Raw genomic sequence first — 27,427 nt, 5'->3', positions numbered from 1 at the left:
TAGAGGCCCATTTCCAGTGTTCTAATGGTACATTGTGTTTGCTAATCATGTTAGAAGGCTATTGGATGATTAGAAAACACTTGAAAACCCTTGTGCAATGATGTTAGCACAGCTGAAAACAGTTTTGCTGGTTCTTTGACGAAAGCTACTATTTTGAATAAAAATCATTATTTCTAATTTTGTTTCGACTATATTTCCCCTTCATTTTGCAACTCTTCTGATGAATAAAAGTGTGACTTTTAATGGAAAACACCCAAAAAATTGTATAGGTGACCCCAAGCTTTTGAACGGTAGTTCCCGTGTGACGTAACATATTTGAAACGAGTAAGGCATACGTCCAATAACATACTAATGGATCAAATAGCTCACTATTTAAGTGTTGTTTATTTTAAAAGTCTTATAACTAGGCTCATTTTAAATTTCAAACAAATGTTGCAACCAGCTCCAGGTCTGTGAACTCTTTCTAAATCCCCCCCCCCCCCCCAAAAATGATGCATGACCAAAACCTCTACATGCACAGATGATAAAACAAACGAACATTAATGTATCATCAATAATAAATAACATGCCAGTGGGGAACACATTCATAAATCCCCACCAAAGCCACATTTTTTTTTTAAAAAACACACACAACTCTTTGACATATACTGAATATTTTCTTTAGCGTTGTTTGCATATTTTTCTGTCTGCTATAATCAACTGCAAAATGGCAACATATCAATAACACTGTAATCGTAACAGCTATAAGAAAAGACGGGCAGCACTGCTAGCAACTACCCAGACGTTTTCATGTATTTTTTTTTTTTTTTCTCCACACAATACAATCAATACAGAAAATGCTGTAAAGATGTAGAACAGTCAATCAGTACAATCTCCATTCTTCCAGTAACATCAATATGATGACAATAAGAGCTTTTCTCAACAATGTTGGTGGTCAGTGGTCCAGCATGCTACTAATTCACATTCTTTACACTCCATTAAACTCTTAAAACTGCGGCATAACTCTGATTAGATCCCCTCGCAGGGAGCAGGGATGCAGCTACAGTATATGGCACCAGCAGGGTAACAGCTTGCACTTTGCCTCCGAGGAGCCTGTGATATGTTTTGAAGAAACAGCATACGAACAGAGGATAACACATTGTTCACAACTGCATTGGCAAAAATCAGACTCCGGAGAACATTAAAAAAAAAAAAAAAAAAAATAGCACAGCCTTATTAGCATAGTATCATATTGGATTAAGTACTCTTGGACGTTAGCAGGCCTCAAACACTGTTAGGGTTGTAACAGAGCATGTTAAGTTGCAGGTTTTCATCCCAGTGCCTGAGGATGATGAACAGCTGGTTAGCGGCGGCCTTGACGGACGCTAAATCTCGGCCTTCCGGGATGTCCTGCGCGCTCAGCCACATGCTGGCCTTGGCGGCTACCAGTTCCCACTCTATGAAGTAACTGGCGGAGCTGTGCTCCAGCCAGGCCAGAGCCACAGCCGTGGCCCACACCATGCCCTCCAGATTCGGCATCCTTTTAACGACAGCGCCGGGTGATGCCGTCTCCGTCGACCCCGACCCAGAGCTCTGTCCGCCGTCCGCCAGGGAGCTCGGAGAGAGCGGCGGCGGCGGCTCGGCAGCCGGGGACGGGCTCCCTGATGAGGAATGAGCGAAATCCGTGCAGGCGCTCCTGGGAGATTGAGAAGGACTGCGGGTGCTTACAGTCTGCTCTGCCGGATGCTGATATGTTTCCGCCCCACACGGTAATCTCTGCCCATCATCGGCTCTCTCAGCGCGGCGGCCGCTAGAGTGAGACAAGTGGCCCAGACTGGTGCGGTGGCTGGTGAACGGGGACGTCCATTTCAGCTTGTCCATGGGCACATTGATGGCATCACACAGAGCTGTGTCCAGGGGAAACGCACCACAAGCCAACTGCAGCAACAGCTGAGGGGCAGAGGGGAATATTTCACAGTTTGACATGAGATGTAGCTTCTTTTTTTTTTTTTTTTTTTAATCGTACAAACTTCAGTCCTTCAAAAGCACCTGATCAAATGATTTAAAGGAAACATATGATGCAAAATCAACTTTTTAATCATTTTAATACTTATATTTGGGACTCAGCCATGTAAGTACAGAAGATAAAACACGGGATGTTGACTTGTGGGCTCATTACTACGTCACAATTACACATTGTGACGTAGTAATGAGCTAAAGCTCCACTTTGTTGGAAGATGGGAAGTCCGCAAAGTGTTCTATTCTTGGCTGCACAGTGCAGCACAGAGTTCTACACAAACTCCCAGCCTCAGAGGATTAACGTGTCCAGTGGATACATTTTATATATGACGTCAATGTGCCGGCTAGAGTCGTCAAATGATGGCCTCAGTGACGCTGACGTAGTTTCCCGTGTCTGCCTGTCCCCACCATTTACCGACTGGAATGGATGCCCCCCCCTCCACCACCGTTACCCTCATTTGGAGGATAAAGCAGTAGAAGATGAATGAATGGTTCCCATTTATAGGAGATTCTTCTGAACTCCCCCTGGGTTCACCCAGGCTAGAGAGAGCGTTTGGTCTTTTAATATAACAGTGAGCAAGGACAACAGACTTCTCTTTTGTTACTGGCAATTTGAAAAATGAGAGAAGACTTGTTAATCGATCAATAAAGAAAAGTCCCGGGTTAGATGTAAACCCGGGACCCCCCCCCCCCCGACTCTACTGTTTGTGACACATTTGTCTCTCCAGACAGATCTACAGTCAGTTTAAATGATATACATCCATCAAAAACATGCAGGTTGTCTGAGCACTTCTTTCACATGTACATCTGCTACCCACCAGAGGAATGTAGTCTTTGTTCTCGTTGTCGCTCTCGCCGATGGAGTCGCCGGACTTGCTGTGAGAGCGGCTCATGAAGCCTTTGGCGGCTCGAGTCAGGAGCCGAGTTCTGCTGAGGGCCAACCTTACAGAGGAGCAGGAGACACACGCGTAAACACACTGTGTAGAATATGACCTGCTAACATCACTAACAATTACATCAGTAAAGTGACTAAACGCCTGCAAAGGGTTAGGGTTAGCAATAGCAATAATTAGCTACGTCCAGGTAGCTCCGGCAATTTAGTTTATTCTATCGCGTTTTCCCATGTAATTCTTTCCAGGATCTTGTCATTTCACTGGTGACAAGTACACCATCTACGTCATTGTCACACCCTGTCTCACCACTAAGCAGCAATCTTTGCAACACACACAGAGAGTTATCTTTATTTAATTAGATCACGTCTGTATCTAACCAGAAACCGTGAATGTCTTCAGTAGTTACTGTAGCTGCAGGCATCTGGGCTTGGACTTAATTTGAACTTAACCCAAGCCCAGGTTGCCTGCAGCTACAGTAACTACTGAAGAAGAAACTTTCAGTGGTCGTCCCTAGGACCTTTAATTTAACGGATTTGATTTTTTAACGATCCAGTATGTAACATTTAGGTGAAATTATTTTAATTTGGCAGCAAATTAGCTTTTTTTTTTAAATAAGTGTACGATGTCCTGATTGTGTGATTTGTTGTTTTTCATTAACCCAGAATGGAAAGGGGCCGGATCAGCTCTACGGAGGTCACCATTTTGGACCGCCATGTTTTTAAAATAGCCCGCAATAGACAACCAACACACATCTTCAGAATTTCAATGCAAATATTGCTGTTGATAAGTTCTCTAACGCATATTCAGCTAACAACAACGTGCAACTTCACCAGCAAATGTCGATGCACTGTACACATTGAATTTTTGCCCGTCTTCCCCCTCATTCGTTATGCACCAGTATAATGTGAAAACATATTGAATTGCCCATGAAACTGATCCCTACAGGTTACATTTATGCAAGGTTTCACTACACTTGCATATAAAAAGGCTATCTACCGTTTTTATGTCAGGGTTGTGTTTTGTCTGCAACAGAACCCCTCATTTTTCTGCTCTCACTCCATATTCTAGAAGAATTCAAACAGCCTCAATTTCCCACAACAGCTTTGCAGTGTTTGGATGTCTGTGATATCATAACCACACCTACTTCATACCATGATTGGCAGGTTGTGAGGGGATAAAAGGAGAATTTCTCTTTCTCACTGCTATTTTGTCATTTTTTTCATCATCCCGTATGGAAGTTCCGTCTTCTAGGTGTTTTTGCTTTCTTTCTGAAAATATCAGACATTCTCTCACTTTGAAAGATTCAATTATAGCACTCAAATCATCTTACCTGGCAGAAAAAAGGCTCTCCACCGATTTCTGTGATTGGTCAGAGGTCACAGACGGACTCCTTTGGGAGACTTAGAGACGGAGAGACGGAGTTAGACGAGAGATAAAGAAGCGCTTGGCATTTTTGTGTCAGTGGAGGACATGGAGCCTATTTCATCTATCTCCTCCTCTGCATATGTGTGACTTCACAACGCGTTAACCGTTTTTTATTGAGAAGTTCCAGGCAGTGTTTGTCAATACGAGCCACGGAATAGTCGATTCCCCCCCATCCTCCCCATCGCTTACAAGAGGGGTGACGAAAACGTCGATAACCTCACGTTTCAATTAATTTCCACGATGCAATTGTTGCAGACAGTTTACGGTGGCTGGTGTGCTGCACCTACCCTCTGTGAAGCTACATCTCTCCCAGCCAGAGGAGGAAGGAGTGCTGCATGGAGAGACACCGTCCTCTCCACCTAAGACAGCAATAAAGATGTCAAAGTTGTCCTATATGTGTGTAAAATAAAAAAAGAACATTTTCTCTTTCTCCTTAAAAGAGAGGGGAAAAAAGGGCTATATAGTGTTCACCTTTTTTAACCAGCGGTGCTCAAACAGTGTGCTCGTCTTGAAGCATGCTGTTGCTATGCCACTGCTGGAAACCAGTTCAAAATGCACTGGCCTTTTTTCTGAAGTTGGAGTATTTTTATAGCTTGTTGACACTGCTCAAAGTGTCACAGTGTTGGCAGTGCGACCTTATTATTTCAGATATTCTATAGACATAATTGTAGAGAAGGATATGCCATTTTTTGGAAAGACTGATGATGTAAGGGTTTCTCACTCCGCTGTCCTGCACGTTTTAGGTGTTTCCCTGCTCCGACACACCTGATTCAAATAAACGGGTCGTTGGGAAACATCTCGGGCCCCACGGTTGGTGTAGCGGTTAGCACTCTTGCCTTTGCAGCAAGAAGACCCGGGTTTGGGACAAATTTCGGAGCATGGGCCTTTCTGCAAGGAGTTTGCATGTTCTCCCCGCGTGTGCAGGGGTTTTCTCCGGGTTCTCCCTGGCTTCCTCCCACAGTCCAAAAACATGCGATATGGGGATTAGGTGAATTGGTCACTCTGAATTGACCGTAGGTGTGAGTGAATGGTTGTCTGTCTCTATATGTAGCCCTGCGATGGACTGGCGAACTGTCCAGGGTGTACCCCGCCTATCGCCTTATGTCAGCTGAGATAGGCACAGCACCCCCCCCCGCGACCCTCTGGTGGAGGATAAAGCGGTAGACGATGGATGGATGGGAAACATCTCAAACATGCAGGAAACTGGCTCCACAAGACCAGGAGTGAGAAAACCCTGACGTAAGCTAACGTTGGGAAACAAAAATGCAGCCTACTGTTGGGCGGATGGACGTCTTCAGCTTCCTCCGACATGCCGCCGGATTGTGAGCGACCCAGTCCAACAGAGTAACCTCTGTTCTTCCTGCTTCCTGAACGAGAGCTGGAGTGTGAGCCCTTCTTCAGGCCTTCGCCTGAAAACAATGATCCACTTTTATTTTATAGTGTTTTCCAGGCGAATGTAATCTCAAATTAAAGGGTGTATTTAATTAACCCTCGACTGTGATGCCAACCGTGCAGGAAAAAGTTGAAATCTTATTCAGCAAGGCGGCAGCGAGGTCAAGGTAAGATCTGTTTTTGTGATGTCGGATGTCTCCCTGATGCTCAAATTAAAAAATAAAAAGATTCCACCCGGAGCAAAACCAGTTATGGTTTAAATCTAATATTTTACTTTCACAATATTTCACAGCTCCTTAAAAAAATGTTAAGTTTAAGATGGGAATAAAGCAAAGAGCTGCACTAGCATAAGCTCTAAATAAGAGAAACAAGTCAACATTATAACTTAAGAAAAAATAAACTAGTCCTTACTTGAAGAACTAATTCATAGACCACACTGGTTTATAACTGCAAACCTTCACTTATCCTCCAGGTTATTTGTTTTTACTACACTTATACACTCAAATATGAAGAGGACTGATTTCATCACAATCAAGCCGTGACGACTTACTCGGGTTTATGTATTCGATGCATGTCTGCAAATACTCATTAGTGTCCAGGTCGATGGGAACAAACGCTGTGTATTTGCTCAGTATATTGCAGGCTTTGCTGGTCTGAATGGCATAGACCTGGTACTTCCTGCCAGAGCCTGTGAATGACAGGGGCATGCTGCGTTACATCGCATTCTAATGACATTATTCAAATGGTAGATAACATATGCATGCATAAACAAACGCAGCCCACAGGAATAGTTTTGACATTTTGAGAAATGCATTTCTACCGCTGCATTATTTTTCTGTTTATTATGAAGCTCGGGCCCAGCAGCTGGTATTATTAACATTAAGAGCGGAAAGACGCCGGAAGCGGCTTGTCTGGCGCTGTTAAGTGGTAGAAAAATGACCTATGAGCATCTAATTAACATGTCGTATCTTAATTGCTTAAAACAACAATGTAAAATGTAATTTATGATACTTGCGCTGCACAGAATTCCCCATGAAGCCACAGGGTTTAATATGAATAGACCTAATGCTGATCCGCCTCCATCATCTCAAAATTGAGATACGATAAACAGTGAATTAACACAGAATGCTCACCGTGCTCAATCTCACACTCTTTCTCCGCCATGTGCTCAAAATCGTAGATGATGGAGTGACCGGCCAGATGGTGGAAGGTCTCGTTCCAGAGCTCCTCGTGAACCTTCTCCTCGCGCTCTCGTCCGATCAGGTACGGCTGGATGTCAAAGACCACCTCCCACTTCATCGGCTTTCCGCACAGCAGTCCGGACACCACGGCCTTGCAGTCGGCTTTGCGCTGGTTGGCGACGACCAGGTCTGAAATAACACGGGCGTCCTGTGGCGTTTCCGCTTGACATAACTGGTGTCCGTAACCGTCTGAAAAGTCACAAAAAAGAAAGCGAGATTTATGTTCAGCATTTATCCATAACACTGTTTTCAGAGCTGGCTGTGGCTGCAGGATTATGTTAAAATTGTCCATATAATATTTTTATTGTGTCCTTAAATATATATAAAAAAAAAAACATTGCAGAGATCTAGTAATTCTATTGACTCTATTACAGTCAATGGTTTTATATCGGTTCCCTTAGAAACTAGGGATTCAGTGAACCAAATCATTTCAGGCAAATGTTATCACCACCACCAACATGGATACTGTATATAGAAATATAGAAATATGGGAAATTATATAGTTTAATATCTGACCGTTTGCGCTACGTTTGACCCCCTTTTTCTACCTATTGTTTAAAGGGACGCTGTGTAGTATTTATGGGTTTATATAACCCAAAATGACGAGGACGACATTTGACTGAGCTGCGGATACCGTAGTGCTCAGGGAAGGGAGGGGGTGAGCAGAGCAGCAGTTCTTTGTTGTAAATTTCAGCCTCTCCTCTAGATGGCACTATAAACTACTTACTTCACCTTTAACTCCACAGGTTGGTCATATTTCATAAGTGAACGTGCCCTGCTGCGAATGAACTGATAACGTGTAACGGCTCTACTTTCTCACTTATGCTCAGCAGCAGAAGGAAACGAACCTGGGCCAGTAAATAGCGACTGTGGACATAACTCGGGTGTTTCTCAATCCTGGTCCTCGGGGACCCACTGCCCTGCATGTTTAGATTCAGATAGTCGGCTCAATCAAAAACGCTCTGCAGAAGCCTGGTAACTGCCGATTTATTCGAGTCGGGTGTTTTGGAGCAAGAAAAACACCTAAAACATGCAGGGCAGTGTGTCCCGAGGACAGAAAATGTGAGTCCTAATGTAGAGCCATGTTGTCCTTTATGTAAAGGACAAGCCGGCAGAACAAAGCCATGTCATATTTTGGTAGCTGGTATGACATATATGATATTTGACAAAGATATTTTTAGAAAACAATCTCTTCTAACCTTTTACTTTTCACAGGTCTGCTCTGTTAAAGGCTAAATGTTAAAGGTGAGTGGGTAGTGTCATAAAATATATTAAAACTAATTAAAATGCAAAATCTGGACCTTTTGACAAAACTAAAATAACTCTTAACCTCTTAACTTGCACTGGTGATGTTGTCTTCAAATTTGCAAAAAGCTTAAAATACGCTCTATCTATTAATTTTGAAAACATCTATAACATTAGTGTGTGTTCAGTCATTTCTGTGTTCATTTATGCTGCACGGTCTCACCAGTGTCTCCGATGCTGCCAACAGATGGACTGTCACTGGAGGATCTGGATGCGTTTTCCACTGCGGTGTTTCGAGCTGCTGGTGGCACAACACCACCAACACCACCACCGCTGGTGCTGCTGCTGCTGCTGCTGCTACTGTTCAACACAGGGTTGTCCTGGACCTGGGGATGAGGCTCTGAAGCAGCGTCCTGCTGCTGCTGCTGCTGCTGCTGCGGCTCCTGCTGAGGGAGCAGCCGGTGGCAGCTGGCAGGATGCCCCCGAGATGATGTGGCACACAGGCTCGCCAGCTGTGGCTGATGACAAAAAACGTGAGAGACCTCATTTATTTATCTATTTATTTATTGTCATGTCGAAAAAAACCTTGAGGGCCTGTTCCCTCAAATTTGGAGTAAGTGATGATTTGAGCAAAGGTCAACATGACTCGTCAATTTCTTGTGAATGTGATGTACCGTACTGGAACACCTGAGGGAATTTCACACTAGTGTCTTTATATAGGATAAAACTATTCAGTGATGGACGCTCCCTCCCTCCCTCCCTCCTCACCGGGTGCATTCTTTCAAAACAAATTATATTTGTCACCATTCAAAGTTTGAATGTTTCAGGAGTGCATTGTCTATCCATATAGCAAGTTGTGTCTGTCTGTGTGTCTGTGAAGGCCATATCCCGCTGACCGTTAGTCAGATCGCCCTTAACTTTTGGATATGGTTTGAGCATGGCACAATGGGGGCCCTACCCTTTTTTTGAAAAAGGGTAGGGTTAGGGTTAGGGTTAGGGTAAGAGAAAGGGTCCTATGTTCCCCGGTCACATACAAAGCGGGGAACATAGGACCCGGGGAACATAGGACCCGGGGAACATAGGACCCGGGGAACATAGGACCCGGGGAACATAGGTACGGTCCCACACGATGGTGTGCATCCTTGATTTTCACTGATTTATAACCCTATACTAGCAGGCTACACCATGCGCACATCCGACGGCGCGTCAGGTGTGTCAACGACGGCTAGGCGGCGGCTCGTTTCACACGGTTCAACGCAGAACACGCTGTCGTACCGAAACGACGAAGTCGGCGTGTCCATTCGCCAATACGCGAGCTTTAGCATTAGCATGCTACTATTTTGCGGCTAACTTGGAGCACCCGTTTTCAAAAGTAAGCCAGCGAGGCTACGATTAGCATTAGCGCAGCTAGGTGTTTTGTGACCGTCAGCCACGCTTCAATCTCTTCACAAGGCGTATTTGATTTGCGTGTTTGTATTATGTTAGCCTTTTACGTTTCTTATCATGCATTACCATAACTGGAAAAACCTTCTTCATCTCCCACTATAGGAATACATACTTCCTACGGGCACTGCTAAATACTCAAAATATGTACAGTATTTTTTGATGTCACTGCGACGTCATAATGTTGAAGTCGTTACCGTAATACCTCGTGAACATAAGGGAAGATTGTGACCATTATTTACCCCAAATTGTTTGGTTAGTAAAGAATAATCCAGTCAAATTATCATGACATTCTGCATAAATAGGGACCTATTTTTTGTATAAAATAACGTCATCGCGGCGCGAGAATTGAATTACCTTTCGTTTCTACAATAACTCTCTAGTTCAACAATTTCTATGTCTTTCGTTTGTATAAATTTAACGAGAAAATTATCACCAGCTGCAAATGACTGTGATTAGATTTACGCTGATTAACAGTGACATTGGGGGCAAACTCGCGCTCAGCTGCGTCTAAAAAGGGAAAATATGATTCCTTCACACTCTGCTGAATTCCTTTTAATTATATTAGGATGCAACAAATGTTCGAACTAAATTACAATTCGTAGATTTTGCCCTTCATTACTGTGGAGTACACACGAGTCTGCTCTCGATTACTCACCAGTACAGACAAAGGACTAGACTAAAAACAAATTATATTTTTCTTCATACTAATTAACATTCTCCTGTCTTATTTAATGAGTCACTGTGTACTTTATTGTTATTTCAACGAACGAAGCACCCCCTTTTAGATCTATGAGCTAAATTACAAATTGAATCTAAAATGATCGCTGACCTAGTTCAGAAAGTGGCGCAGAGCAGAGCATCTCGTCTTCAAAACAATAATGTGGACGTTAGCAGAGAGCGAGGGCTCACACCTGGTAGTCGATCTTCCACTGCGCCTCATGCTCGGGACTCATCTGACCAATCAGCTCTTGGACCTTGGCTCTCCTCAGGGGATTCTTGCCCACCACAGAGCTGGGGTCACTGGGGGTGTAGACCTTCTTAACTGGGTTGTAGTCTGTGATCTGGTTGGTGCTGTACGCCCGCCTTCTTGGCGACGTCTTATCCAGCCCTAGATAAAGAAAGTCACACCAACAACGGACGGTTGGCGCTATAGTGCTGTTGTTGACGTCGTTAGTCCGCCTCTGTGTGGCCTTTGTGAAATTAAACAACGTGTGTACACTATGTTCTTCATCTGAAAACAAGCATTATTAGCAGACCTGACTGAGGCAGCGTTTCTCTTGTCAATTTTCTGAGCGACTGGGTTTTAATAGCGGAAGAATTCTAAAAACGTTTCTTGGCTTGGGCGCTTCTTTGTATATTTTCAGTCATTCTCCGAGCTGTTTGCATCCGTCTCATTTTACTTGCAAGACGTTGCCTTGGCCTGTCTTGACATAAAGCAAATTACTATTACCAGGCCACACAAGATCTAAACACTGTTATACTGAGAAACACAAACGAGTCCTGTGGAGCCGTTAGGCTTAATCAGCGCTCATTTGACGATGATTTGAATGTAACAGACACGTTTTTGTTTTAATTTAAAAGTCACGTGCTACAGTTGTAAATTCAGGATTGGAGGTAAAACATGAGGAGGATCAACAGATCATGTTTAATACTTTGCTCACGATCCACCTTTAGACAGCAAATTTGTGAACATAATGTAATCGCAATCAGTAATGTAACAAAGTACAAATACTGTACTTAAGTAGAATTTTCACATATCTGTACTTTACTTAGTTATTTATATTTCTGACAACTTTTACTCCACTACATTTCCTAAATCAAATGTGTACTTTTACTCCGATACATTTCCCTTGTCCATCTTCGTTACTACAAATTACAGGCTTATATTAGCATAAACCTAGCTCAGCTGTTAGCTGGGGGTCGTACCTATGTTCCCCGCTTTCCCCCAAAAAGGGATCTTCTGTTTCTCAGTTACTAGGGAGATGTTTCAGGTCTCTTCCTCGCGTTACGGTTACTGTTATGGTTATGGTGACCGGTAGGGTTAGGGAAATGGACATGGTAGGGGATATAGCGCACCGTCATGTGACCGCGGCTCCGTGGCGGAAATAACGTAACACCGCAATAACACCGTGCATTACTTTTCGTAGCTTTCAGTACGAATCTTTCATGGAAAAAATAATCACTATATATTATTGGACCTGTTATGGAAAAGCGGGGAACATAGGTACGCTCCCGTTAGCTGTTAGCTGCTCAGCTGTTAGTCGCTCAGCTGTTCGCTGTTAGCCGCTCAACTGTTAGCCGCAGATTTCAGCTCCAAGTGGACTTAAAACACACCAGTGTCTCGTTGTTTCCCGCCTCCGACACCGAGGCTCTGGTCTCTGGGTTCCTGTTGTACACTCGGACGCTGGGTTTTAGCTATCAGTTGTTTCAGCTCTCAGCTGAGTGTCCAACCAATACTTTTACTTTTACTTCTAATACTAAAGTACATTACATGTCAGGTACTTTCAGACTTTTACTCAAGTAATATTCTAAAAGATGACTTTAACTTCTACCAGAGTCATTTTTTGGTAAGATACTTGTACTTTTGCTCAAGTATCACTTTCAAGTACTTTATACATGACTGGTTGTCGACATATTCAATACGGTGAACCGGTCACATAAATGATGATCAATATTGCCGCATCTGTGTAAGTTGTTCTCACCAGTGGTGTCTTGTTCTGTGGTGACAGGGCTGCCGTCTGTCACTGAGTCCTGGTAGGAGTCGTACAGAGGGCCAGAGAGCGGCTCTCTGTAGGGACACTCGGCACCAGTCCTCACCACGTCCTCCTCTTGAGAGTGGTAAAACACTGAACTGGCTGATTCAGTCGAGCGCATCATGCTGTATCGCCTCCTCTTATCCTTTTAAGATTCACATCCAAGAGAAGAAGTGCCTCGGTTAAGAGCCATTAGCAAGGTTTAATTAATACGCTTCTGCAGTTGCTCTTTGCCTCACGATCCCCCTTAGGATTTTACTTCAAACACGTTCACAGAAAATTCATCAGTCTTTTTTTTTACGCCATTTGTCTTCTACTTACAGATTTGGGGTTGGCATGGTAACGGGTGGTGTCACACACCACGCTGTAGCCAATCAGGCGGTCCCCTGGAAACAGGAAGGTGTTGCCCACCGGAGAGAGTAGCACTTCTTTGGTCTCAGGGAAGAGCCATTCGATGGAAATGTCACTGAGCACTGGAGACAGGGTTTTCTTCAGGGACTTTATCATCTGTTGAGCAAAAACAGACTTTCCGATAGAAAACACAGCTTCCGTCTGACCGGTAAATAAAGCGAGTGGCGTCTGAGATAGCATCTCCTAATTGGTATGGGCAGCGGCCACTATATAATGGCTCTTCAGTGGCTTCACCGTCATTAGAGTGATCCACAGAGATGGAAATATGTACCTTGGGCTGCAGCCTCTCCCCTTCAGCCAGGAACTCTGCTCTCCCTTTGGAGACTGACGCCAATCCCTGCACCAGCCTCCTGCAGGCGTTTTGTCCAATTCCGAATGTAAAACATCTGCAGAAACACATTGGAAAAAAAGGGCAGATGAAGGCAGAGGTGGAAAGTAACGAAATACATTTACTCAAGTTACTGTATTGAATACTTTTTTGTGTGTATTTTGTATTTTTTAAGTACAATTTAAAATAGATTTTTTTTTGTATTTTACTTGACGTACGTATTGACTCAAGTATTGTACTTAGTTACTTTATAAATCCTATCCGTTACTGAGTAAAAATACAAATTCAGCACAATGAAGACCTACAGGGGGAAAATATACACTACAGAACCAGACGAATGATGATGTGATTAGCACCAGCACTGGTGCGTGAACGTAGAGGGCGAGCGCCAAAAGTGACGTAATATCCTGTGTCGCGCCGGGCGTGTGAGCTCCAAAATAGTTTTGTATTTCTGACCCCTTGTCATATTTCTACTACCCTCACACCCCACGCAAAGTAACTTTTACTTAAAGTACATTTCAAATGAACTACTTTTTACTTCTACTTTACATTTTCAGATGACTACTTTTACTTCTACTTGAGTAATATTTCATCAAAGTATTGGTACTTTTACTTGAGTACAATATTTTAGTACTTTTTCCTACTCTGGATGAAGGCATATATGAGCAATAAACACATTCAAATTAAAGATAATCATACAATTTGATCCGTCAGATGCAGCTTGGGGGGGGGGGGGGGAACCAGCATATTTTCTTTCATGGCAAAAAGTTGTATCATGCCCGCTGCTTTGTTACAGGTCTCTCAGTAGGTACAGGGAATGCTTCACTGTTTTTCACTTTCACAGAGAGATGAGCTGGCTAATTTCATTGCAGCAGCTTCATCTCTGAATTTTTAATAAGAGCAAATGAACAAAGGGAATCACTTTCTACACGCATTAAACACCAAACGTGCATTCTTCCTGCAAAACAGAGATACATGATTGTTTGATCTCGTCTGTGACTGGCGGCATTGGTTCGTAAAAAGCGCGGCGCGATAATGACCCAGGAAGTGTTGACGAACTGGCTGAGCCGTGTGTACCTAATGCAACCATCTGGGGACATGGATCCATTAAATGGGGGAAGACACAAGTCAATTATTTCCAGCGGGACTCAGGAGAGGGATTCACAGTGTGAGACTGAGATGCAATTGGCAAAAATTGGGAGTGACGTCTGTGTGCACTGCAGATCTGCTGCGCCACCAGCACTTGCACTCAGCTGGCAGATGCTGTTCGCAGGGAATATTGCTATGTCCCTTTTCTGTTGTCGTCTTAATCCGAAACCGAGCCCTCACAAACGTTGGCATGGAAACGGTTCTGTGGCGGTATGTGGTATTTGATTTCGGTACGACAGATGCTGCTTGATGTTATTTTTGAAAGGATGATGGTGCCATAACCAGGTGTTGCATTTAAATCCCTGACAATCCCTCACTGTAATATAAGTGTCATCTGAGCGCTCCAGCTTTCGCTATTTGCATAATGAGTGTAAACAAAGACGGATTTATTATCACTTGCTTTGGCACAACACACGCAAGGAGACTCTCTGCGAGTGTTTATTTGTTTCTAATAAGCTTACCCTTTATTCTTCACGTGTGATTATACAGTACGTGTACACACAAATTACGCAAATTAATTCGAAAACGTGCTATTTTCCGCGATACGTCCTACTTGCCTGACGTAGCGTGCATGTCTGCGGACCAGCTCGATAACTTTGCCCGTGTTGCCGACGGCTCCATCAGTGAGCAGGAACAGCAGGCGAGGGTGTCCGCTGAACATCGGCTGCCTCAGGATCCAGCTGAGCGGCGCCAGGATGTTTGTTCCTCCCATGTCGGCTCGGATCTTCCTGACATACTCGCACGCCAGAGCCAGGGCCTCCTGGGTTATCGCAAAAAAATACGTTCATGAAAGACAAACACTTAGGATATTAGACAACTGTTTTCAAAGCCTTTCCTAAGGTGACTGAACTAACACAATGTGGAATCAAATCGATGAGCCTTTACCTCCTCATAGTTCTGACTGGTCGTGAACAGCGATTTGAACGTGGAGCCGAAGCCTATGATGTTAAATAGGCAGCCAGGTACCAGACTCTTCAGGATCACCACCATGGCATCCTTAGAAAGAGACAGAAGTTCAGGTTAAGAATGCACGTCCAGGAAAGACTCTGCTCTGCAATCTGACATTTGGTGCTTAATGACCGGTTGCGATATTTGATCATTTCCGCTGCAGTGCAACGACACGTGCTGATGTCACGGCTGAATGGGAGCACGGTTCTCTACAGCGTTCCATTAGTGCAGAGCAGATTTTTTTTCAGGCAGTGTGAGTGTGGAGAGAGTGAGATTACACGGTATCATTATACATTCATCACTGTCTGTTCTACAACAGTTTCTGGAAGAATAACACGTCTCTCTCAACCTTTGCTCCACACTCGTAAGAAAAGGATAAAGACTTTTCTTACGAGTGTGTCACTTTGACAGGCAATGCAAAGTGACATTCTGATTATCGGAAAACTAATAATAATATAGAGTTGTAAATTGGCTTGGCTTCAAGCTCAGATGGGTAAGGTTTAGGATTAACAACATCAAATAAAAGAGTCTTAATCACAAATCGACCGCTCAATATCATATCACAACAACATAACATGTCAATTTGTATAAATTGCACAATTAATAAGAGTCGGTGTTGAATGTAGGTGTGAAAGACATCCTACATCAAGTGTCGATTACATGCGGCCACCCCTGCCAGAGAGGTGATAGAATATGTTTGCTAGCAATGTTTTTTTATAACAGTAATAATAAGACATTTGGTCATAATTATCCCATTATTAAATGTATCATATACAACATTCAATTACATATATAAATACACTTGTTAGGGCCCGAGCCACAAATTGGCAGTGGCCGAAACGGCTCCTCGTACAAATTTTAATTACAGCTGTCCACTCTGTTATTTATGTAATTTAAAATAAATATCTGTTTTTGATATTTATAGATGAATTTTGCATCATAAATAGTATTATTAAGTATACGTGTGATATCATGATGCAATATTGTGAACAGTTGTTTTTTTGGCCTTGGCCCCCAGGTCATTTGAGTTTGAGACCCCTGTCCTACATGAAGCCTTAAAAAGAAACTTTAAGATTTGCTGTTTAAAAAAAAAAAGAGGAACTAGTTTGGTGAATAGGGAATAATTTGTCTGAACAATATCCTCGAGTACATGGCCTTCACACCAGATCTATAATCTTCCCCCGAAACTGAGGGTTCAGTGTGGCGATGAGCCAGGAAAGCAATCGTGTGCAGCCTCTAATGGCGTATCGTATTCCTCACGTGTCCTGCTGCATCACATTAGCATTAGCTACCTCTTTTGTATATTTCCAGTGTTTGCCGATGACTGTAAAACATCATAGCAAATTTGCACGATCTGCATATAAACACGCAACAGCACTGCAGAGAACACAAAAATAAAAACAACCTTCACGCGGTTGATGTTGACTCCGCTCATGCTGCCGCTGCGGTCGATGAGGAAGATGAATTCTCCGTGAACCTTCCTCAGGTCTGAGCTGATTGACTTGAGGTCGGGGCAGAAGTTCAGCATCACCACAGGGTTGTGAAGGATGTCTTTGTGGAGTCGCCGATGAATAATATCTACCTGTAAAGACACGAAAGTGCAAGATTTGTACAAAATCACAGGATAACAGAATTCCCTTTAAATGTGTGCAAGCTTTAATTTAACAAACAGCTGATATTTAAAGGATAAAGGGACAAAAAAGAGACAGGGCAACAAGGGCAACAGACAGACTGCATATCAATTATTGTTGTAGATGTGCATGAAATTCCAGGCAGAGTGTGGTGAGCCTTTGGAGTGTTTCCATAGAAACCAGTTTTTATGGCTGTCCAGTTTCTCCCGTTTAGGTCTGCCGGTCACTCAACGACCTCAACACAGCTGAGATATGAATGGAGCCGCACAACTGTCATCAGTGAAGGAACGAAAAAAAAGCAAAAATGATCACAGAATGATAACATTATGTCAGTTTGACTGCGCTTGCTTTGTAATCACTGTGTAGCTGGGGTCCCGTCATGCAGACGTTCGGGCCTGATGGCAGCACTTTGTGTCAAAGTTTGTCACAATCAAATCTGAACATTTAATTTAAAGGCGCCATATGTAAAGAATGTGGCCAAAAACAGTTACTACATTCAAATTCAAAATACCAAGGTCTTTTAGGTTTTGTTTTCTGACGTAACTGGCAACCCGTGGTTGCTCGGCAGCTGAGACTCTACTGACTGCAATGATTAGTAGATGGCGGTAGGTGGCGCCACATGCCAAAACATAAACATGATTTGCAGTCTGCAAAATATTTTTTTTTTATGCAAATATTTTGTCTGTACTGTTGTTGTTGGTGAGTTCAGTTTGTTATATGAACATTATTCCTGAGTCTCTGTGACATATTAGGAGGATATTTATGGCCAGTTGATTTAGTTTTATTACATAATGCACCTTTAAGATTCAGTTTGACAGATTGCAAATACATGTCCATACATGTGCAGAGAGCTGCAGAACCTGTTTGCGAATCATCATGTTTCAAGTTCTATTATAGAAAAATAGAAATACAATACAATCGGCTAATGAATCAAACTTAATTTTCCAAATATAGTGTATAAAATCAGGTCCCAAGTTGTTGCCCATAGTATAGAACAAGTTAAATGATCAAATTAGAGATTATCTTCAATCGGATGAAAACAGATTATTATATATTGTGGCATATATGGATATGAATAAGACGACCAATAATAAGTAACATTACGGGTTTTTTTTACATTTGATATAGTACGTTTCATAATATAACGCTGCTGTTAGTGCGTTCTTTCCCCACCTTGTGAAAAAAACACTACGGTTATCACTCACTTTCCTCTCGTTGCTGGGGTCCTTTTTGGTGGCCTTGATGAAATCGCTGCGGCCATGAAGATACTCGTCGTACTCTTCCAGTGTCATGTCTCCGTTCTCGATGAGCACGTGAGGCAGATGAGGCTCTGCAGTGACGAGACAATGTCAGAAATGTCGGTGGCAGATTGAAAAGCAGATGGACAAACGTCTGAAAAGGACACCAGATTGCAGCAGCAGAGGGTGGTGGACCGCGGGGGGTCCGGAGCGAGAGACAATTGTGTCCACGTTGATGTGAAAATGAATGAGGTTTTTCCCAGCTTGGTCAGAATAAAAACAAAATAAGCTCAGAGGGATGGAGTGAATCCCAGTGGTGTTAGACTGCTATTTCTCGTTAGAGAATATATCCTGTAAGAATTTAGACATGTCCAGCTTAATCAGAGTATAGGATTAATTAAAAAATGTTTTATTTATCACTGTAACAAGATTAGATTATCGATCCCATGTCAATAAATGTACACACACGAAGCCTTATCATCTCAACATGCTGTCACAGTTTAAAATAGTATATAACATGGCACAATAATGTCCTTAAATATCTCAGATTTGACTTACAGCTGAGTCTCTTGACTGGACTGGACTGGACTGGACCCTTTATGTTGGTGTCACTCAGTCTTCTCTGAGCCTCCAGTTATTGCAAAATGCAGCTGTTCGCCTTTTAACAGACTCGATGAGATGGGAGCCCATCACTCCAATACTTTATTCTCTCCACTGGCTACTTGTGCGTTTTAGAATTCGTTTTTTAAAGCCCTTCATGGCTTTTAATACCCAGTCGTGTGGTGATAGTTTTCAATTATTCTTTCTTTTAGTTCAGTTTTGTCATGCTTTTATTTTGTAAAGCGCTTCGGGTCAACTGTGCCTTGTTGTAAAGGTCTGTAGAAATAATGTACGTTACATTACATTACAACTGGTCCTTAATATGTTTTCTAGCCTGTTGTTTTTGTATGCAGATTTATCTCTCCACCTTTGACCTTGTGTGGAAATGAATGCGTACCTTTATCGATTATTTATCTTTTTAGTTTGGTTAATACAATTTTTTTTCTCGTCCAAGCTAAACTTAACGATGCGCCTAAGAATTATTGATTGGATCATTGAGATGAACTGCTGGTGAATCTGGCAAATCGTATTTGTGAGTGATAATCATTAGACAATGATGATATTATCTTGGTGTATGTGGTATTAAAAATGTCTTACACTGGTGACTTTATAAAACACACACAGTCTGTGGTAAACAAACAAACCTTCGGGGTTTTGTTCATATGTACACACACACACACACACACACACCCATGCCTGTAATATAGCAGCATGTCTCTTGAGCATCTGTGTTGTGATTGAAACTGCAGCACCAGTCAGAGCTGAATTAAATTGCCGCAGGTCTTTTTGTGAGCAGTGCTTTCATAAGAGACCTGGATTGGATCGGTGAAGCCGGAGCCGACTCCTGCCTCTGGTGGGAGACGACTGGCCCACACATACTGCACCGTAGGTCAAGGCAGGAGTCAGGGCCAGACGAGAGGAGGAACGACCCGACAAAGCACACCCACAGTCAAGCCTCTAATGGCGTGTCCATGCATTGAAAACAGAAGAACACTCACGCAGAAAAACACTGTGAGTCAGTGAATCGCCTCGCACACAGAAAACAAAGGCCACGAGAGACACTTAGCGGCGCTTCCGTCTAAATGTTTTTAGACTTGACAAAGAGAAACACAAGCCATGCTGTGAGTGAGTTCGGAAAGCCGCATACCCACCGCTGGGATAAATGAGGATGTTGACAGGACAGTCGTAAGTGTATTTGTCCGCCAAAGTGATGACGACGTTGGTGGCAGAGCGGGCCAGAGGGTCGGCATCAGCTCGGATGGCGTGAGACGGGCTCTCCACACCTGCACAGAGCAGGAAGCCAATCAAGTGACCACGGACTTTTACCTCCAGCTACAGTAATTACTGACATTAAACCAACCCCTTAATTACACATAACCGTTGTTGTAAATGATGCTTTCAAACGCTGGAGCAGTTTGAGAAGACAAAGAGAAAACACTTGTCAGGTTGAAACGGAGACAAAATCTGGTGAGGACAAAGACTCAAGGACAACGCTGCTGTAGTGGCATCTCAGCACAGCTTGTATTTTTGTGTTTGGCTCAATTTGGCCTCAGTTTTTAAGAGCAATGACTATGAGGTCAGGAAGAACCTGCATCGTCTGCAAAAGAATGAAAAAAAGCGAGGAGACTTCAAGGACAGCGTCTAGTGTTCACTTCACACAGGTTGCTGGGTGATGAGAGCACGATGTCTCCACTTCTAAAAATCAATGGTTGTGTTTTCACAGCAGTTTAATCTGTATGTATCATTTGAGAGCTTTAGAGGTGCAGGTGTTTTTTTTTGTGTTTTTTTTCTAATTTGGACAGTGAGCTAAGCAAAACATCCCCTCGCTGTCGTGTCATACTGAACTGGCTTTACTTGGCAGTTATGTCTTCTCAACTATGTCTTTGATTTAAGCGCTTTACTGACTTCATCACAGTTACAACTTCTACAACAAACACGATGTCAGCAAACATTCTTATAGCAAACATAAGTCAGACTCCTGAGCTGCCAGATCACACAGCAGCTAAAGTCAACAGACCGTCACGGTCTATAGACACACGCCGTATACACAGTAGTAAAGCCACATCTTTGCCCTCTGAAAAATAGGTTCCTTGTCTCACCTGCCAGGAGGTAAGGGGCACGTATCTCCAGCTGGAAGTTAAACTTGTAGTCCATGGAGTTGATGGCCTCCTCCTCCAGCAGCGAGGTCAACCACAGCTGAGGAGAGTTGGGCGTTTGATCGTGAGGACTCGAGGCGCAGGTTTGCCTGTCCCGCCTAAAAGTGGCAAAGCGTCACTCCTTTAAGGGCTAACTTGAACAAAAAAGTTAGTTTACAGCAAGTTCCCATCCTAGAATATGTATTTATTTATATATATATATATATATATATATATATATAGGGGCCTAAAACATGGACACAATACGCTTTAGAGCGATTACATGCGGCCCCCCACTTAATACCATGTTATAATGGAAACATGGCCCACGACCTCACCGTCTTTTAAACACAGTGTTTAGCTGAGGCACAGCTGCCAGCGAGGTGACTATAGAATAGTTGACTATATGAGAATATAATATAATATATAAAAGTTTTTGCGGATTCAAAAAAAGCGTGACCGTGGCAACCCATTCGCCACGATACAGGAAGTGCCCTACTACTTCAGCATAGATTGAGTTCCACCAGATTTCCTGAAACGTGGTGGGAAGACCATGGCGTCAACTCAACAGGAAGTCGGCCTTTTTGAATTTTGGCGATTTGTGACTCTGTGTACGTTCCTACAAATCTATGTAGGAGCAATGTTAGTAAAGTTGTCGAAAGGTTTTGCGTATTCAAAACTGCGTGACCACAACAACCCTTGACCGAATTTCGACCATTAGCCACGAAACAGGAAGTGCCCTATAACTGAGTTCCACTGAATTTCCTGAAACTTGGCGGGAAGACCATGGCCTCACCTCAACAGGAAGTTGGTCTTTTTGAATTTTTCCATCCATTTTGGCGATTCGCACCCTACGTAAGTTGTTTTTTTCCCCCCACTTTTTGTTCTCTAGGCCGGCCCACTATTGACCACACTAGACTTTCATTGGCCCCCAGGTCATTTGACTTTGACACCCCTGCTTTAGAGTAAGCTCAGCCATTTGTATTGTTGTTTGCATACGTTTATGGTGGTTGTTTCTTACACTCGGGAGAAGTTTGGAGACAGTCCCTGCTCCTCGTTGATGGTCCTTTGTACTCGAGGCGTGCACACCGGTGGGGATGAGACCATGATGCCCCCACTGGGCAGGGTGGTGAGCTCTGAGGAGGTGCTCACCAGAATGTGGACAGTCTCCATCGGAGGGATGACCCCAAGGTTAACTACCAACACTGTCCGCTCCAAATCCTCGTCCAGCACGATGTGTCCTGGAACGCCAGACAACATTAGTAAATGTCACATTTGAGGTCATAAAAGCTGTCTACGGTGCTTGATTGCTTGATATATATTTTTTTTTTTTTCATTTTATCTTCTCCAGCATATATCGCTCATAGTATACAATGCTGAAATGACTTTGTGCTGGTTTAAGATCTAGAAGCAATATATTTCCTTAGATTCTCGTGGTCAAATCATTGGTTAAACGCTTTGAAACCTCAAAGTTGCGTAATTAGCTCAGGTTAAACTTGCATTACAGGCTGTACGCGAAAAGAAATGTATATGTGAATACAAACAGTGCATTGTAAATACTCTATTGTGTTCATTAACTCGTGTCTGATTTAGTGTTTCCTGATAACAACCAGAAAACCACACCGGTAATGACGAGAGCCATAAAAACGCCCCCCAGGGCCGGAAGGCAATGGCAGAGTTGTAATTCTCCGTGGTTTCATCTCTTTGTGCGACTCCTCTGGGATTCCACTTAGACATTTGAAACAGAAAAAAAAAAATATTGATCGATTCATCTTACCGCTGCCACTCTGAAGGACTCCATTAGCTGTGCTGCAGCAATCCAAATAACAGTCCTCAATTTTTGCCTTGTCTTTGATCTGCAACGTTATAATCTGATGAGATATCATGGCCTCAAACCCTACAACGATGGAATTCTCCTCCAGAGGATAAATAAAGATCCCTAAACAGATAAGAGAAGGGGAAACAACAAACAAATAAGTGAATGAACCGGAAACAACAAACAATCAATGCGACTTTCAGTCAATAATCAGTTTTACAAAAGTGCTTCAGAGCATAAAGTGGGTCAAGTTGGTTGAAAGCAGCTACTGCAGTATTGAGTGCACACTCACCCTCAATTGCATGATCCTCAATATTTTCATAGGTCATAGACGCTGTCAGAGCCAGAGAATAACCCCTGACACAGGAAGTGATGTCCGAGACACTGAGGGGCAGCGCGCTCCGATTCTCCTTGTTAATGAGTCCTGGCATGGTGCTGGTTTTATTCTGTTTATTTGTTGTCACGTGTGTGTGGGGAAAAAAAGACAAACACCTTCATCAGACAGGACAAGTAAACAAAAGCTGCCACCAATGTTAAAAAAAAAACATTATGAAATAATAGTCTGTATTTCATGGTACATGGGGTCACTTAGAAATGTCCTTATTTTTTGAAGGAAAACAACTTTTTTTCAATGAATATAACATTAAATGAACACTCTATACATTGTTAATGTGGTAAACGACTATTCTAGCTGCAAACGTCTGGTTTTTAATGGAATATGTACATAGGTGTATAGAGGCCCATTTACAGTGTTCTAATGGTACATTGTGTTAATCGTGTTAGAAGGCTATTGGATTATTAGAAACCCTTGAAAACCCTTGTGCAATGATGTTCGCACAGCTGAAAACAGTTTTGCTGGTTCTTTGACAAAAGGGCAAAATGATTATTTGGAATAAAAATCATTATTTCTAATCTTGTCAATGTCTTGACTTGATTTTCTATTCATTTTGCAACTCTTTTGATGAATAAAAGTGTGACTTTTAATGGAAAACACAAAAAAATGTATAGGTGACCCCAAACTTTTTGTATATATCTTACAGTATTCTATGGTATTTATGTCTTAATGACGACTCAACTGCCACACCCACGAACTTCACCGAAATAAACATACTTATGTGAGTCATTTGTAGAATAATTAATTAAATAATTATAACTTGGATTTAAAATGATGCTCGTTCAAAATTCTGTTTTTGTTTCATGATTCCAGGGCAACTTATATTTCGTAAACGTTTTGTATAATGGCAGTTTTCTTTCATAGGTCAGTTAGCGTTACTGTGGCCACTTTGTCATTGGAGAGTTTATAATCGAGTAGACTATTATCCTGAAGTGTCCAAGGGTGCGTTTTGCTATGGTTGTGAAGGAGAGGTAAAGAGTAAGTTTGCTTTTGCGGTACATTTTCATAAGTTTTATCCAATAAGCAGACCCGTGTGCCACAGAAGGGCTCTTCAATGTGCCACGTTTTCCTGTCCCTGAATTGAAAACTCCAAAGATGAACAGCAGGATGACACGTTTTCCTACCTTTGTACGAGTCAAACGGGAAAACACGCCATATTGTACAGACTCAAGTTCTCTCTTTCTTTTTTTTTTTTTTTTTTTAAATCAGATTTGACTGAAAACGTAGGGTAGCCTTTATTTCCCAGTGACCAGGTGGATCTCTTGCAATTCATTTATACAGGAGCTTAGGCTTGTTAGTCCATTATAACTGCCAGGGGGCATTACCAAGATGGCAGCTGAGTGGCAGGAGTTGTCCATAAGGGCTTTTGTTGTTTACACCCTCTCACACATCAGCCAGTATTCCTCCTGCCTCTCTTATAAGCTCCACATCAGAGGCGATTCTAGATTTTGTAGGGGCCCTAAGCAAAAATTCCCAGGGGGCCCTTCCAACCAGTGTACATCACCATTATGTTATAAATAATCTGACACCAATGAAAAATGTATGAGTTCAGAATATTTTTTGAGAAATGAATGAAATAACATGGAAAAACCTTGTAATTAAAGAGTATGTGAAAATTTACACGTAAAGAACAATAAAATACTGTAAATAGCTTTTAAAAAACTATGTAAACTTAGTAAAAAAAAATACATTACACTGTAAAGAACCCACATTATAAAACAATATAAATATATAGAACAATAAAATACTGTAAATAACTGAAAAAAAAACATGTATAAACTGAGTAAAAAGGATATGCATTACACTGTAAATAATCCTCATTTTCCAACTTCACACAGGTTAACTTGAGGTGGGGCCCCTTTAGGGAGGTTTCCTACTGAGATGTCATTGCAAATCGCCCATTGTTTTTTAAGGGGGGACGGGTAGACGGCTGGTCACTGCACATTTCAGTAAAAACAGCCCTCAGGCTCCGAGTGTCGGGGGCCCCCTATCAGCTCGGAGGCCCCAAGCAGTTGCCTGCCTTGCCTGTTCACAAGCTGCGCCTCTGCTCCACATTTATCAAATCTGGCTGAATGTTGAAGAAGAACAAGAAAAATCCCCCCCCCCCTAGTTTGACAAATTTTACTTAAGAACAAACAACGCTTCTCTCATTTTCATAAATGAATCACATCAAGCGTATGGCAGCGCCTCACCACAGCCTTAATCTATGTGTCAGTTTTAGTGTAGCAGGGTTTTTATCGGCACTCCAACCTCTGTAATCGTTTATGACATGACCGAGTCCTCTGGAGGGTGACGGGGTCCTTTGCACATTTGAGCTAAAGGTCACGACAATAAAACACAGCGAGGATTAAATCATTACAGCACAGCACAGCGTGTATGTATGTGTGTCACAATTCTGCGCCATGTGAGAGGGAACAGGACATTTAAAATGGCTTTTAAAAATCCTAGATGAGGAATATAACATTTCTAAGCGAGTTAAAAAAAACGACAACAAAAACCATCTGTTGCTGGAGTGCCGTGCTTCACTGCAAGTGTCATCTTCCTTCACCAGCAATCTTGGTCATGTGCTGTCAAAGGTCTGCGTCTGCTGCACGACCAGAGCCCCAGCGCAGGCTTGATAGCGAGCGTTATGACGAAAGCAATTTCCATAGAGACAGCTCTGCTCGCTCGCCTGTATAGACGGACCAGCAACATCTGCGAAAAGTGCACCTTGATTTGCTTTAACTGTAACCGACCGATCTCAAATCAGAATAGAATTAGACACACTTTTCACACTGATCGGTCTGGACGCGCATGGAGGCATTTTTCACATGCGATTAGTCTTTTCAGCGCCCAAACTGGGATTTTTTTCTGGCACCACATGGTTACTAATGGTGAGGAAAAAGGTCATACAGAAGCAATTATGGATTTATTCAGCTGCGTGTCTCAACAGTGCCATCATGTGTCCACTCAGCCACAGATTGAGAAACAGACATCCCCCCCTTTGTTGAGAAACAATCTTCGATCACTTTCAATTTGAATTAAGATGAGGGAAAAAAAGGGAAAAATTGCACCTGGACCATAAAACATCTTCTTGATATCTGAGAGAAAATATGACAACATGAGTTATGTGACAATGCATAACTAATCATTTAAAGAAATACCATGTAAAAGGGGGTTGTCCATTTAAAAATTGAAAGAGTTGGAATAATGCTTTAAAACGCTGCATTTCAGATTTTCTGTTTCTTATGCATCCTTTTTCTCTTCACGCTCTCTCGGGTTATAGTAATTAGTGTTAAAAGTGTCAGCCCCAGGATGCTTTTCTCCTGCTTGTCTCAGTCGCATGAATCATCGCCTCCCGGGATTCACTAAAAGACCAGAAACCCATCAACTCTCAACATTTTCTATCAGCGGTGTCGCACTCTTCTGCACTCATTAGTGTCAAAACAGAGAGCAGATGCTGTGGAAACCACCTGTTGGAACACACCAGCTGCACACACACACACACACAGAGAGACAGACCGACACAAATCAAGACGGATTTGCTGGCAGTTCAAAATCGTCATTTAAACGGATTGACCTTTTTCTTTTCTCCCTGATTTAAAACAAGCAAACAAAAACAAGGAGGTTTTAATTAATGTAACCATGAGAGAGAGACACACACACACACACACACACACACACACTGCAGCGTCAACGTGCTTCTGGTTCCGACTGCAGAGCATCAGCCTCATCATCTTACCTTTCATTTGTGTCAGCTGGACGTGCAGCGAGGATGCCTCTCAATCAGAAGTCCACTTATCATGAAAGATATCCTCCTCCACCCAGACCTCTTTCAGCTCTCCCCTGTCCTCCTGTTTTGTTCTTCCTCCCAGACTTGCTTTCTCTCTCTCTCTCTCTCACACACACACACACACACACACACACACTGTGGCGTAGAGGGAATAGGAGTGCTGCCACAGGTGGAACTACAGATGCAGTGGCCACATCTCGCTGGTTAAGACAAGACGTCCAATGCAAAACAAGGGGGAAGGAGGCAGCTACTGCAGCGCTTCAATGAGACACAGCAACATGTGGTGGCAGCAGCAGAACGGGAGTTTATCCTCGCCTCTTCCACCTCTACCTCCTCCTCCTCCTCCTCCTCCTGCCTGTTGATCCTGGAGTTGGAGGGCTTGGGCACAGAGAGATAGAGAGAGTATAAGACAGAGGGTCCAGTCGTTCCAATAAATATCCCCCTCCCCCTCCCCTATGCATTCAAAGCACCACCCACTCACCCCAGACCCCTCTAACACTGATGACAACAGGAACCATTCAGGTGGATGCTCTAATATCAAGGGATTTGTGTATTGTAACACCAAGGCAGATATAAATAAATAAATAAATAAATAAAACAGACGAGTGGGTG

The 27,427-nt window shown here is 42.8% G+C and overlaps 1 protein-coding gene across 1 annotated transcript; it reads right to left on the bottom strand.

The window, feature by feature from the left end:
- Positions 1-1,263: 1,263 nt before the first annotated feature.
- Positions 1,264-23,080, bottom strand: vwa5b1 (von Willebrand factor A domain containing 5B1; the record flags this gene model as incomplete). Its single annotated transcript, XM_083895723.1, has 21 exons — positions 1,264-1,929; positions 2,817-2,940; positions 4,222-4,291; positions 4,604-4,675; positions 5,591-5,725; positions 6,259-6,396; positions 6,842-7,138; positions 8,418-8,712; positions 10,552-10,748; positions 12,343-12,538; positions 12,715-12,900; positions 13,076-13,190; positions 14,839-15,041; positions 15,167-15,277; positions 16,635-16,811; positions 18,066-18,190; positions 19,850-19,981; positions 20,798-20,952; positions 21,855-22,074; positions 22,611-22,772; positions 22,942-23,080. The coding sequence occupies 21 exons, from the start codon at positions 23,078-23,080 to the stop codon at positions 1,264-1,266; spliced, it is 3,915 nt and encodes a 1,304-aa protein (XP_083751849.1).
- Between the last annotated feature and the right edge of the window lie 4,347 nt (positions 23,081-27,427).

This window comes from Microchirus variegatus (genome assembly GCF_963457635.1).
Source record: "Microchirus variegatus genome assembly, chromosome: 9".
In the NCBI taxonomy this organism is placed as follows: Eukaryota; Metazoa; Chordata; class Actinopteri; order Pleuronectiformes; family Soleidae; genus Microchirus; species Microchirus variegatus.
This window is presented reverse-complemented; position numbering and strand designations above follow the sequence as displayed.